Raw genomic sequence first — 15,210 nt, forward strand, 5'->3', positions numbered from 1 at the left:
TCAGAGCGCACCGACGTCCTGGGACTTTGATCACCGTGATCACTAGCGAGCGACGGCACGCTGTCGTCTTTGTGCTCGCTGGGCACTGGGATGTGCCCTCCCGTAGAGCCCACAGGAGCATCGTGCGTGCTTCCGGACTCGGCTTCGTCCTCACTGCTGAGTCGAACTGACGTTCAGCGAACCGAGGGTTCGGACGGTTGTCTGGGGAGGCCGAGGGCGACGGACTGCGGCGCTTTCTCGTTCTCTTGGCCACAGCGCGTCACCCGTTGAGCCGATCTCTTCGGAGGCCACCTTAGTAGCCTCCTGGAGTGCCAAGCTTTTGCCGTGAGAATTAGTGCTCTTGGCTTGCGCCTTTCCGGCAGCAGCCCTGGAGCGTGTCTTCGCACCGCTCTTCGCAGTGCCACGAGTCATGACAAACAGTCGAAGCGGAGACCAAGAAGAGGAGCGCACAGACTGCTGCTCGAGGCTTTAACTGTGAAGTGAGCCTCAGCCGCGCTCGCGCTGCCAAGTCGATGTTTTTTTACTTTGAGAATGAATAAAATTTTGTGACGTACACTTCTTCATTCTGATTGGTCGGTAAACCGAGCCTAAGTGGTAACGGGGTACGTAGCCCTAAGTGTACCCCTAGTTACATGAAGTGTGACACGTCATACTTCGGGATGTTTGGTACAAAGTACCAAGGTTGTCCGAGGCCAACCATTGGCGGATGACATTGCTTTTCTATAGGTGACTACTTGTTTGTATATTTAAATCAAGCTTAGCCTACCTATAAATATACTCAGCTTAAACCCTCCCTTTAATTGATCACCTCGCTCCCTTTAAGTAAAAAGAGACCTGTGGACTGCCGCTCACTGAGAGTTTGTATAAGCTTACTCTCGGAAACCAACTTCCTCTACTGTGTGACCCCGTCACAATATTATTTGTGAAAAGGAAGCTGCTTTTAAAAACTGCTTTTAAAATGAGTATTCGATTCGAAACGGTTATGACAGGGTAAACGAAATCGCTGGACTAGCACATAAAATCCAGAGAACGTGTGCAAATACCCCCTTCTTTTCCCGCGTGCAACCTTATCTCATTCCAGAATCAGCGGCTCGAGGAACTATGGTTACTTTGTACTGTGTCGTCGTTGGTGTGGCTGGGAGCGCGTTCCCTGTGGACATTGACGAGAACAAGTCCGTGGGGCACTTGAAGGACGCGATCAAGGAGAAGAACGCATCGACGATCACATGCGACGCCAAGAACCTGCAGCTCTTCCTGGCAAAGGCGGCGGGCAACGCATGGCTGTCGAGCCTCACTGAAGATGTGAAGAAGCTGAAGAAGGGCGAGAAGACTGCTCTCGTCAAATCTCTAACGCAAGAAGAAATGGAGCTGCAGGGAGAGTCCGGCCTCAAGAAAGTGCTGGCGGGGATGCTATCGCCATCCACCGATGAAATTCACGTGCTGGTGGTGGTTCCGGAGCAAGACGGTACTATCTCAAAAGAGATGTCTGCAGTGACAACGCCACTGACTGTAGAGCAAGTGGAGATGTCAATGAATAAGGTTCTCAGGGAACGCGATGAGAAGGCGTCTGCGTATTCGTTTACCGATCTGAATACTGCGATGGAAGAGCGAATTGTCAAGGAGATGCGCTTGACCGAAAATATTCCTGATGTCAAGGAGCCAGTCGATACTTCCATCGCCGGTTATTCGTGGATTCCAAAAATCGTGGAGAGCGAGGAAAGTCAAAGGGCTGGGTACATGGCGTACTTGCAGCAGCATTTCAAGACGCTGATCGATCGAGGAGACTTCTTGTTGGATGACATTGCGGGCGATAAATCAGTTCTTAACATCGTGGACCCAAGACTTCCGTTTGCTATGAAAGGCACAGCTGATGTATTGCTCATCAATCGAACAGCGAAGAACCCACTGATTAAGCTGGCTGGGGTCAGCTTGGTGATCGAGCTCAAGAAGAAAGTCGAACCGGGCCATGTTCCTCAAGCAATTGGTCAACTTGTGAGCTGCAGCATGAAGGCGCCTCTCAATTGCTATCCGCTGAGTTTGTTGACGGATTTAAACGACCACTGGCATTTCTCTTGGTTCAGCGACAAGCACGTTCTGACCCAACTTACGTTAAGGTATCCGAAGAACGCGTTCAGATTTATCGAGGCAGCTGTACTGAGACGAACGGAGTCTGCCCCACCTCCTCCGTCATTCATGCCTGGATCTTTCAAGACAATCAAGGTTGATGACTTCTTGCCCCAGCCAGTTGATGCTCGTGCAGAGGAGATGATGGAACGATACGAGTTGATGGCAGATGTGGTGGAACCAGAGTTTCTCATGGCGAGGCGGATGGATTATGCGCGACAGTTAGTCCAGTCGATGCCTATGTACTCTTACATGTATACGTAGTTCGTCGTTTCGATCTTAACGAGTCACTATCGTGACTGAACTTTTATCGTTGTGTTGTATGTGCCAATGCTTGCCTAGGACTACCAGCTTTTTAACTTTTCTACCCTGAAAAATATAAAATTAATAATAAACAAAGATGGAGGTAAATTCACATGAGCAATACCAAGAGTGCATGAATGCAGCGCAGAAGCGCTACTACCAGCGCACACGCGAAGCGCGCAAAAAAGCAATTGTGAATTTCCGACCAAATTCGCGTTATGCTCTTACAAAATGAGGTCGAAATAACATGAAATTTGTATTTTGAGTGACTCACTAAATAGGTAGCGCCCCTTCTGTGACATCACCCTTCTTTTCCCGCTTAGGTACGGGTGATACATTTTCAAGAAATTCTCTCTCCCCCTCCCTTTTTCCACATTCCAGAATCCATCGGCTCGTGTAGAGATGGTGAAGCTTTTCTGTTCTATTGTTGGTGTGGCGGGAAGCGCGTTCTCCGTGGAAGTAGACGAAGGCAAAACTGTGGATGACTTGAAGGAAGCGATCAAGGCGAAGAAGGCCAACGACTTCAAAGAGGTTGATGCAGACAAGCTGCAGCTCTTCCTGGCAAAGAAGGACGAGGGTCGCGGGTCCGTGGCTGACTGAAGAAGAAGTGAAAAAGGATGTGATTGATACGACTGGTCTGAAGCTGCTGGGAGCGGCACGAGCAAGGCTACGACGTGTGGGGTTGTCGGATGTGGATGTCGGGTGGAGTGGATGAAGACGAAGAAGTAGAAGGGAGGGGTCCTGTGAACGTGCTGGTGGTGTGGTTCCGGAGGGTGCAGTTGGTTCAGCATTATCGCAGCCAGCGAATAGCGCTACAATTCCGAATATCGCCTGGTATGGCACGCGTGGATCGATTGTGGAAGGAGAAGGCATTGATCTGAAAGATCCACGAACTCTTTCTCGAGCCACTCTCACCGCGGATATCATCCGCCGACTCGAAGAAACGCATGTCCTGCTGGTGAAAAGCCCACCAATGACTGGGAAAACGTCATTAGCGACGCTTGTGAGCCGATCGTTGGTGGATAGGCATACCATCGACAATAAGAAGATGGTTCTGTTCAACTTATCGGCATTGTCGACACATGAGAACGAGACTTTTGAGGAGAACTTCAAGAAGCAGTGCGAAATGGACTGGAAGAACGCAGTGGCGACGCTTCCAACTCAAGCGAAATGCATGGTGTATTTGGTGGTGGACGAAGTGCAAGTGATCTACAAAGAAGGTACACATTCTCCGAGACGCAAATCCACTGTTTTTTGGGAGCTGATCAAGTACGTTCTCAGCAATGGGAACTACAGCATCAGAATATTGATGTTTGCAGCGTATGGATCTGGTGTGGAATACACGCGACTCGCTACTCCAATACAGTTCGACGATAGGATTGTGTTGGGCATCGACCAGCTGAATTTTAGTCATGCCGAAGTCTCTGAGTACGTCCAAAAGTGGTTTAAGGGTACCACGAGCTTTGGAGGATTGTCGTCATCTGCGATGAAGGAGTTCTGTGCCAATTTGGAAGAGGTGACGGGTAGGCATATTGGTCTGTGTGCGACTACCATCTCTGAACTGAATAGAGTCCATGCCTCACGTAATAGGAGTGCGAGTCGTCAACCATTGCCAGCCGAGTGGATCCGCATGCTGCAAAGTGGGTCACTGTATGAAGCCAACGATGAAGCGCTGTTTAAAGCGCTGACATCAACACGCGCTGTAAAGGTGTTGGATACCCTTGACGAAAACGAGCTGGATCGACTAGAACGTATTGCTTATGGTGCCAACTCTGATTTTGATACTGATATAGTTGAGCAATGTCTTCGAAAGGGCATTCTGGTTCAAACTGAGCGGCGTTTTGAGTTCTCGTCACCAGTGATGTGGCGATTCTTTGTCAAGATGCGCGTTGGTCACATCGTCCGAGCACTTCATGTCCCCAAAACCCTTCCAGAGATGGTCGCTCGAGTGATGCGATCGATCGATTATGATAGCATCCGCCAGACGCTTGGCAGAAGCTTGTCGAGCGATATTCCTCTGGAAAGAGCGTGGCAAATGGAATTTTACAAGGCTGCGTATCACTGCACACCAAGCACTTTCGCGACGTCTGTGGATGTAGGTGCGCTGTTTGGATCCAGTGGGTTCGTTGATTTTACAATTCATGGAGGTGACATCTTTTGGGGCATCGAGCTGTTGCGAGAAGCCAGCAACTTGGCTGAACACATCAAACGATTTTCCCCTGGTGGTCGCTATTCCTCGCTCCCGTTGACCGCGTTCTGTCTGATTGACTTTAGACGTGTTGCTTCGATTGACGATGTGCCGATTGAACGTATCGCGGAGAATATGCGCGACTGCGACAAGCTCTTCGTCGTGTGTTATGACGCACGAATGGAAGGTGTTATGGTGATTAATTCCGCAATGGATGTCGTCTACAGGACTCAATCTTAAAAAAGTTTTGTGATCTTGCCAATTTGGTAGTTGAATTTGAAAACTTGATACTACAGTAGTACCATTTGATGTAGAAAATAAGGTGAACTTTTCAAGGTCTACCGCCGCATCGTAATTTTTTTATTCTAGCAAATATAAAGTTAGTAATATACTAAGATGGCGCACTCACCTGACCTATACTCGCTAATAAAGAGCGTATCAAAGCAGCTCAAGAGTCGTTATTACCGGGTTTAGTTGCAAGCACTGTCACGATCGTCATTGTAGAAGCCGCTGGAAGTAAACCCATGAAAGAGCTGGACTACTATCAAAAGTGCGGGGCTAGCATTCGATAAGAGTGCAGTGATTATTGCTGTGAGGTGCTGGACAAAATCGACGATATCTATGACATGAATGATCTCCCGCTTCCATTTATTTGTGTTGAAGGGTCGTCTGGCATGGGAAAATCGCAGCTTGCGTTCACGCTGCAAGGCTCACGACCGTGGTTTTACTGGCATGCCACCAGGGTAACTGACGCGTCACAGGCCATGTACAGGAATGTCAAGTCGATATCGGAGGCATTTCGCAAGGTTGTGGAAATGGATGACCCAGTCGCCAAGCCGATGGAGGACATTTTGAACTGCCAATCAGGGATTTACCAGACCGTGGACCTGTGGACGTGTGGTTTTATTACCTGCTTGCTGAAGTACTCCAAGCATCAGAGCGCGCAAATGATACACCTCGAGCAGAAAATCGAATTCCGCGTAGAAATGCGCACTGCACAAGATGTCTATAACGAGGTAAAAAAGATGAAGGAGGAGAATGGAAAGCAGTTGCCCTTTTTCATATTTGATGAAATGACACCCAACGCCAGGGCATCTGTTGGGGGAAAGAGTGAGGCAGCTTTTTAACGCAATATCTTCCGCACTTGTGGTTTGGTGGTGATTGTTATGGGAACGGATTCAAAAATAAGCAATCTGGTTACGCAAGCAACAGGCAGCTCCACGGGAAAGCACATGTGGATGTCCATTGTTCCCAAATTTCCTCACTATCGATTTGTGCTCGATCCAAAGGATCAGCGAGATCAAGAGGTCTGGAAGGCGGCTGTGGATCGGTTTCCTGTTGTAGAATATATTGCGGTAAATACGCGTGGGAGATTCACGAGGTCTTTCGTGGGTGAAGTCGTAAAAGTTTTAAAGCGTGCTGCGAAACAAACAGGCGATGACGATTACAGTACGACGGACCAGGTTTTAAAAGGCAGTACGACATTATCTGACCTTGAAACAAGCCTGGCACTTTCACGTGTCGAGCGCTGGAATTTACTAGATAAAGCATTTGCCGGTGTCAGTAGAGGCTCACAAATCGGTGAGGTCGGAAAGGCGTTCATGGGTGAGAAGCATGGAAGGTATGCACAACTCATGGCGATATCTTACACGAATGCTGAAGAAACTGATAAAGAACCGTCATCGAAAAAGCGAAGACTACTCGTTGGGGCCGAGAGCATGCATCTGCACTTCGCGAATTTGGTAGATGAAAAGGTTACCGATGTGATCATATCGAATGGTGAGTTGAATATGGAACCGCGGACAACCGGGCCATCGATACCCTGGACACCACAATGCTGTTTTCCGCTGATGGACAAGGATGTGTTGCTGTATCTCGCGATTCTGGGCGGAAAGACGCATTGGGGCTACTATCAATATACCAGGGGGGGGCGTGGCACACTCTACGAAATTCATTTTTTCTGACACTGGTGCATTTCCGGTTCATGAAAACAAAAATGCCGTATCCAACGAGTACAAAAACGTACGAGAACATGGTCGCTCATGCGCTGCTTTGCTCATCACGAAGGCATGGTGTGCAGGGAATTTCTTTCGATGATTTATTTGAGTGCTTGGTTGACGAATTTCGTGACAAAATTTGGGAGAAGGTGATTTTGAAGGATCTTAGTGGGGCGGTATGTCGTGCAACGGAAATGCTTGCAAGCTATGAGCAGAGAATTAGGGATTTGTCCACGAGGACCGTGCCTTTTGTAGCTCCGCCGAATGCTGAATGGCCGCAGCCCATAATCGACATGAATGTCCGTGGGTGTGAGTTCGGTCATTTAATTCGCGCTCCGATTTCAGAAAGGTGTGATATTGTTCTGGATGATCTGGGAAATAGCAACGAGCGCGCGATGTTTCTTTGCGAATGCAAGTATCGCGGGGACAATGTCGACATGGGTGTACTAAAGGGAATCGTTGCAGGTCTTAATCAGAAGTGGGACTGGAAGATCGGGATGCTTTTCTGCCCACAGCTAGCAAATGTTCGAGCATGACTGCTCCTGACGTGATGCATGAAGATTGACTGTAAACTGGGAATGTAAAATGGGTGCATAGCCAAATGCCGAGGCGTGGTGCCCCGAAAGGTGATCATCGTGATCGAAACGGGGCGTGGTGGTGGTGTGATGGGCTAGCGTCGATTACGTAATCGTTCTTTTCAGAGATACGAATGGATAGTACTAGCAACTAGTGACAACAATTAAATGAATACAGCAGTGGGTCAAAATTTAGTTAGGTTGCCGACGTTTTCCGGGACCATACCGTCAGAATCACGAGATCGTTCATCGTGGTGCATATATCCGTGTTTACGTTTTTGCGTGAGCTTAAATTACTAGTCAGCGTTTCCGTAATTTTGCTCTAAAGATAGTGTTTATCCATGTAGCTTTCTAACTGCTTAAGAGCTCGTTTTCATCCTTATCTGGGCGGCTCAGCAAAACGACACTACACCTAAGTCAAGCAAATGGTGGAGACACAACCATTAGCAACTTGGTAGCACAGGAGCAGAAGGGTCAATTGTCGCTCCGCCTGGTACAGTAGTTCGCTAAACTATTATTAACTCGTGGGTTCAAATCCCACTTCGGCTTATTTTCTTAATAATTAAAAAGATGATCTAGTTTGAGTACTGTACTCATACGATTCGAAACTGTTATGACAGGGTAAACGAAATCGCTGGATTATCACGGGACTCTGGATAAAATCCAGAGAACGTGTGCAAAATTATCCCCCTTCTGTGACATCAACTTCTTTTTCCGCCTAGGTACGGGTGCAACATTTTATCCCATTTTCTTCTTACTCCAGAATGAGGAGACATGGTGAAGCTCTTCTGCGCGATTGTTGGTGTTGCGGGAAGCCCTTTCGAGGTGGACATAGATCAGACTGCGTCGGTTTCCCCGCTAAAGAAGGCGGTCAAGGGGGAGAAATTGTTTCATTTCCCTCCCGATGAGCTGCAGCTCTTCCGGGGGAAGGCGGGGGGGGGGGGGGCAACGCATGGCTGTCGAGCCTCACTGAAGATGTGAAGAAGCTGAAGAAGGGCGAGAAAACTGCTCTCGTCAAATCTCTGACGCAAGAAGAAAAGGAGCTGCAGGGAGAGGATCCGATTTCTGAGTGTCTGGAAGGCGTGGATCCCCCGAAAGTGAAACAGATTCACGTGCTGGTGGTGGTTCCGGAGCATGATGGTACTATCTCAAACGATATGTCTGCAGTGACAACGCCACTGACAGTAGAGCAAGTGGAGATGTCAATGAATAAGGTTCTCAGGGAACGCGATGAGAAGGCGTCTGCGTATTCGTTTACCGATCTGAATACTGCGATGGAAGAGCGAATTGTCAAGGAGATGCGCTTGACCGAAAATATTCCTGATGTCAAGGAGCCAGTCGATACTTCCATCGCCGGTTATTCGTGGATTCCAAAAATCGTGGAGAGCGAGGAAAGTCAAAGGGCTGGGTACATGGCGTACTTGCAGCAGCATTTGAAGACGCTGATGGATCGAGGAGACTTCTTGTTGGATGACATTGCGGGCGATAAATCAGTTCTTAACATCGTGGACCCAAGACTTCCGTTTGCTATGAAAGGCACAGCTGATGTATTGCTCATCAATCGAACATCGAAAAACCCACTGATTAAGCTGGCTGGGGTCAGCTTGGTGATCGAGCTCAAGAAGAAAGTCGAACCGGGTCATGTTCCTCAAGCAATTGGTCAACTTGTGAGCTGCAGCATGAAGGCGCCTCTCAATTGCTATCCGCTGAGTTTGTTGACGGATTTAAACGACCACTGGCATTTCTCTTGGTTCAGCGACAAGCACGTTCTGACCCAACTTACGTTGAAGTATCCGAAGAACGCGTTCAGATTTATCGAGGCAGCTGTACTGAGACGAACGGAGTCTGCCCCACCTCCTCCGTCATTCATGCCTGGATCTTTCAAGACAATCAAGGTTGATGACTTCTTGCCCCAGCCGGTTGATGCTCGTGCAGAGGAGATGATGGAACGATACGAGTTGATGGCAGATGTGGTGGAACCAGAGTTTCTCATGGCGAGGCGGATGGATTATGCGCGACAGTTAGTCCAGTCGATGCCTATGTACTCTTACATGTATACGTAGTTCGTCGTTTCGATCTTAACGAGGCACTATCGTGAATGAATTTTTATCGCTGTGTTGTATATGCCAATGCTTGCCTAGGACTACCCTGATAAATATAAAATTAATAATAAACAAAGATGGAGGTAAACGCACCTGAGCAATACCAAGAGTGCATTGGTAGACTTCCAAAAATGGCACAAAGTATTTTTTTGTGCACGCAAATGTTTCGCACAGATGCTGAAGCAAATGAAGCATATACTCGTCACAAGCGTTACTCAGACGTAAATATCGTCTCCGCAAACTTGTGTTTGTGATGCTACTTCACCATCATCAGAAGTGGAGGACGTCTTTCTCAGTCCGGGTTTAGACGCGAGGACGGCAGACGTAAGGCTTAATTATTGTACACGACCAACACGTCGGTGCGAGTTTCCCAAGAGAGATCATTTTGAAAACGTCGCTCAGGTACACAACCACTCCAGCTTTAAATCATGCCCAGTAATGGGAAGAAGACGAAAGGAAAAAAATTCAAGACTGCGGATGTGACGGGGTCACACAGCACCTTGCGCTAGAGGAAGTTATCTTCCGAGAGTATACAAACTCTCAGTGAACGGCAGTTCACAGGTCCCCTCTTTAGTTAAAAGAGCGCGAAGTGAGTAGGATGTAAAATGAGTATCTTTATAGGTAGATAAAGTTTGGGTTTAATACAAACTATAAGTCACCTATAGAAATGCAATGTCGTTGACCAATGGTTGGCTTTGAACGACCTTGGTACTTTGTACCAAATATCCCGAAGTATGACGTGTCATACTCCTGAAGTGTGAATTGTCACACTTCATGTAACCAGGGTACACTTAGGGCTACGTACCCCGTTACATCCTCCCCCACTTAGGTTCGGTTTCTCATGAAGAAGTGTTCGTCACAAACTTTCATTCTTAAAGTCGAAAACCGTCGACTTGGCCGCGCGAGCGCGGCGGAGGCTCACTTCACAGTTAGAGCCTCGAGCAGCTGTCTGTGCGCTCTTCTTCTAGGTCTCCACTTCGACCGTTTACTATGCCTCGTGACACTGCAAAGAGCGGTGCGAAGACACGCTCCAAGGCTGCTGCCGGTAAGTCGCAAGTCACGAGCACTAAGCCTAACGGCAAAGGCTCAGCACTCAAGGAGGCTACTCAGGTGGCCTCCGAGGCGATCGTTTCCTCGGGTGACGCGGCTGTGGGCAAGCGAGCAAGCAAGCACCGCAGTCCGTCACCCTCGGCCTCAGACAAGCGTCCGAACCCTCGGTTCGTGGAATGTGAGTTCAACTCTGGCAGTGAGGACGAAGCCGAGTCCGAGAGCACGCACGATGCTCCTGCGGGCTCTGTGGGAGGGCACAGCCCAGTGCCCAGTGAGCACAAGGATGACAGCGTGCAGTCGCTCGCTAGTGATCAAGGTGATCACAGGCCCAGGACGTCTGTGCGCTCTGAGAGTCCGGCCGTCAAGGCTAAGGGTACTCCCAAAGCCGGTGGCGATGAGGAAGAGAAACCTCGTAAACGTCTCTCGCTTGCCGAGGGTCTTGCGCGTGCTAAGGCCTCTAAAGCCGAAGGCGCCAAGCCCTCTAAGAAACGTACAGCTTCTAAGTCTCCACTCCGCGAGGAGAAGAAGACTCAACACTCCTATCAGAGTATCTTCGACTCCTCGGATGAAGAGGAGGAGAAAGAGGAAGAAGAGGAGGAGGGTGCTATTGCTGAGCCCCGGGAGGTCTCGAATGACCTCGACCAGCAGTAGGAGGAATTCCAAGCTGCCCAGCGTGTGCGTGGGGGGGGGGGGTCGGTGGTGGCACCCGTCAGCCAGGGAGCTGCCATCAACTCAAGAGGGTATTGGCCTCCCGAGGAGAGCTCTGGGGCTGACCTTTTCCTGGAGCTTCTCGTCGCTCCTCGTGGCCTTGTGGGCGGCCACTCTTCTAGGGGCACTTACGAACGTGCCCTTGTTCAGAAGGAACGGTTGTTCGCTGACAACTTGGAGGCTGCTCGGTGTGTGCTCTCGCGCACACGCATTCCCCTAAAGGACTTCAGACTTGTCGTAAGAAGCCCGAGACCCGGGGTGGTCTCTATCCTCTTTGGGGATACCCCTGGGTTATGCCCGAGAACGGTCCCACCTGGAGTTCTTGTGAGGACATGTTCTGAGCATGGGTGGAGTCTCTCAAGTACTCACCCACGGAGTTACGGGAGCTCCATGAAGATCAGCTGCTGTCCCGCATCCTGGACCAGCGGGATCTTCGTGTTCGGTTTGCCCACTTGGTCAGCAAGCGCATGCTGTCAAGGGACATCCTGAAGCGTGCGGCTTCCAGCGCTCACGATGCGCGCGGGTACGGAGTGTATTCAACGTCCGTACCCCGTTCGGGCAAGAAGCCCCAGACTACTTATGAAGCTGCCGCCGCTTCTGTTCCCAGATTGCGACAGCCTTCGGGCAGTCAATCAGGAGCCAATTGACGAGTTCTCGGAGTGGGCATAACCCCTCCATTTCACAAGGAGCTGTCGCTTACCGCGACGCCGTTGCTCCTGGAGGATCCGCTCCACGTGGAAGTGGACTTATCCATTCCGGTCAAGCAGGGGCGGAGGTGCCCTCGTACGAGTACGAGTACTCGGCGCCTCCCGAACGCCACTCTCGTCCGAGTGCTTCTCCTGCGGGTCCGACACAGGGCCCTGAGGTTGACCGCCTCCGTCAACGTGTTCTCGTGCTTGAGATTGCACTTGGCCTTGGGACTGGCGGTGATGCTGCCGCCCAGGCCGGGAATCAGGGCGAGATCGCTCGTCTTGCGGGCCGCCTAGACCTGTTGGAGAGTGAAGTCGCGAGCCTGCATCTGCGGGCGGATCGCCGGGCCTCTTCGTCCGATCTGGACGAGGCCTTCCGCATGATCCGACGGATCGAGGCTCTGTTGCCACGCCCGGAGCCGCCTTCGACGCACTCACAGACGTACGCGTATGGTGCGTACCCGGCGTACTCAGCGTACTCGGCGTATGGCGCCGGGGTCCGTTCGTACGGAGCCCCTCCGGCGTACGGTCTTGACCGCAACCTTGCCGTTCAGACCAAGGCTTGGGTGCCTGCTCCGACGCCCCCGTCGACGTCTGTGACCGGCCCTTGCTTCGAGGAGCTAGGTCAAGGGGGGTCTGCGAGTCAGCAACCCCCTGCGGGTCAAACTACCGCTTAAGACATCCAGCATAGAACGTCGGGTGCGTCGTCATTGACTTATACAGGTCGATGGTGTACGACGCACCATGTCTGGCCAGGACTGCAAATGGTCCGATGAAGCAGTGCTTCAGCTTGTTGCTGCCGACAGAGCTGACAGTATCAAGAGGTAGGCTCCTCGTGGCTAGTATCACTAAGTCCTCCACTTTAAATACACTTAAGTTTCCTCTTCCATGTTTGTCGGAGTACTCCTTTTGTTTATCCTGGGCCGCTGCCATGGCATCGCGGACCCTGCTGACAACGCTCAGCTTGGTATCCATAAAGGATTCCACTTGTTTCCGCAGCGAAACTGGTCTCACATCCGATACCTGGGAGGAAAGGGCTTTCCGAGCCTCTCCCCCACTTCGAATAGAGGTGTCAGTGTCTCCTCGAAGCGTGAGAGGCTCTCTGGGGCGACGAAAGCCGTTTAAGTAGAACGGCGTGAACCCCGTGGACGCGTGCACCGCGTTGTTGAGCGCAAACTCAACAGCTGGAAGCTGCGTCGACCACGTACGTGGTGCTGCCGCGCACACACTGCGCAGAGTGTCCTCGAGCACTCGATTGACGCGCTCTGTCTGGCCGTCTATCTGCGGATGGTCCGCAGTGGACATCTGCAGACGGGTTCCCAGCAAAGGAAACAGCGTTTTCCAAAACGCAGCCGTGAACCGAGGGTCTCGGTCCGAGTCAATCGTCTCCGGGAGACCGTGATAGCGGAACACCCTATCGACGAGCAACCTTGCGGTTTGTCGCCCGTAACAGTGACGGGCACCGGAGCATGATGTATCATCTTGCTCAGCCGACACACGAACATCAAAATTCCGGTGTTGCCGTGTCCGTCGGCGGGAAACCCAAGGATGAAGTCAAGACTCATCGCCTTCCAACAGTCAGCCGGTACGTGCAGGCTCTGTAGTGGAGCCGAAGTGTGCCCTTGGGGTTTGACCTGCTGACATGTTTCACATGTCTTCACGTATTGGTCGACCCACTTGTACATGTGGGCCCACCAGAAGGACTGAGAGACCGACAAGAAGGTCTTCTCGCGGCCCAAGTGGCCGCCAGAGGGCGTGTCGTGCGCCTCCGCAAGGATATCGAACTTCAGATCCTCGTCGTTGGGTACGAGCACCCGTGGAGGTTCATTGGGCTCCACCCGGTAATAGAGGAGGCCATTCGTCAGCTCGTATCGGTGGAGCCGGGAGCGCTATCGCGACGAGAGCCAGTCAGACTTCGCGCTCGTTCCTGCCGTGAGGAACTTGACGATAGGCGCGACAGCCTCATCGTCCCGATGCGCCATGCGTATCCAATCATATAGATCCGTTGTCACCCGTGTGATGTGGGCCAACTCATAGTCAGGACGCCGAGAGAGGGCGTCCGCATGCACGTTGAGCTTGCCCGGCTTGTAATCGACGCGGAAGTTGTACACCACGAAGAAGGACAGCCACCTCGCCATCCTTTGGGAGAGGTGAGGCGAGTTAGTCGCCGTCCTCAAGGATGCGTGGTCTGTGTAGATCACGAAGGGCCGGAAGCCCAGAAGGTGAACACGAAACTTCACAAGGGCATATTGCATTGCCATGAGCTCCTTGTCGTGGCCAGGGTAGTTCCGTTTGGCGGCTTTGACCTGCCTGAACTTGAACGAGATGGCTCGTTCATGTCCAGCCGTGTCGGCCTGCAGCAATGCACATCCGATGGCGTAATCGGAGGCATCGCAGACGACACTAAACGGCCTCGTCTCGTCCGGCAGGGCCAGGACAGGGGCCTCTTGGAGAAGACTCTCAGGGGCTAAGTCCCCGTGGTACGCGCCGCCCCTACTGGTTCCCGGCGTTCCCCTGTCCCCGGGATCCTGGCTTCTGCCAGCGACCCTTGAGGACGGGCTTGGCGAAGGACCGTCTACGGAGTCTTTCCGCGGGACAGTCACGCTTGAAGTGGCCCATCTTCCCGCAGCCGAAGCAGCGGATGTCACGCTGTTCAGCGGACCCGAGTTCCATGGGAACTGGTCTGTTGGAGCTTGTTCGACCGGGAGCCGACAAGGAGCTCCCAGGCCATGCTGAGGCCGGCATACGCGCCTGGCTATGGCTATACACTTCTTGAAGAGCCACTTGAATCGCCTCTTCTAGAGTGCTTGACTGCACTCGGAACAGCTGAGTGCGTGCGGGGCCCACTCGAAGGCCGCCCATGAGCACAGTCATCTTGATGTGTTCGTTGAGTGGGTTTCCCACTAGGGACGCCGTGAGCTCCCGTATCTCTTGCACGTACCCGTGCAGTTCGCGCCCCCTTGTTATCACGAGAGGAAGCGCGAATGCTGGCGGTACTCTTAGTTCGCCGGGAGGAACGAGGCTCGGAGCTGTCCACACAGCTGAGCCCAGGATGTGAACCATCCAGGGGATGTTGCTTCCCGTGTGTACACCCAACTCTTAGCACGGCCGCTAAGGTTGGAGAGTGCAAAAGCAACACGAAGTTGCTCGGTCGAGATCAGAGCCGCGTCCATCGCGAGCTCTACTTCTCGGGCCCAGAAGTGAAGGTTCTCGCCTTCCTTCCCTTCATACGGCTTAACCTTCAGCCGTATTGGCTTCGGGTGAGGCGGATTTGCTTCCGCCGCCGGAGTCTGCAGGTTCTCCCGCACATGCGCGATGAGGTCCTGCTCGTACGCGTCGAACGCATTGACGCGCTCGAGCTGCTCAGCCGGTGTTGACACCACCAGGCTGTGCAGGGCCTCCATCCCGAAGATACCTGCCATCTTCCGAAACGGCTCGAACTGAGAGTCTTTCATATGGGAGAAGTCGTTCCTA

The 15,210-nt window shown here is 51.7% G+C and overlaps 1 protein-coding gene and 2 pseudogenes across 1 annotated transcript; all 3 read left to right on the top strand.

Annotated features, from left to right (window-relative positions):
* Positions 1 to 1,090: 1,090 nt before the first annotated feature.
* On the top strand, positions 1,091 to 2,533 carry PITG_16575 (Crinkler (CRN) family protein; the record flags this gene model as incomplete). Its single annotated transcript, XM_002897093.1, has 1 exon — positions 1,091 to 2,533. One exon carries the CDS (start codon positions 1,102 to 1,104, stop codon positions 2,386 to 2,388), a length of 1,287 nt encoding a protein of 428 aa, XP_002897139.1.
* Positions 2,534 to 2,822: 289 nt separating this feature from the next.
* Positions 2,823 to 7,142, top strand: PITG_23282 (annotated as a pseudogene; the record flags this gene model as incomplete).
* An 839-nt stretch (positions 7,143 to 7,981) lies between these two features.
* PITG_16576 lies at positions 7,982 to 9,250 on the top strand (annotated as a pseudogene; the record flags this gene model as incomplete).
* Positions 9,251 to 15,210: the final 5,960 nt, after the last annotated feature.

Source organism: Phytophthora infestans, genomic scaffold (genome assembly GCF_000142945.1).
Source record: "Phytophthora infestans T30-4 supercont1.48 genomic scaffold, whole genome shotgun sequence".
NCBI lineage: Eukaryota > Oomycota > Peronosporomycetes > Peronosporales > Peronosporaceae > Phytophthora > Phytophthora infestans.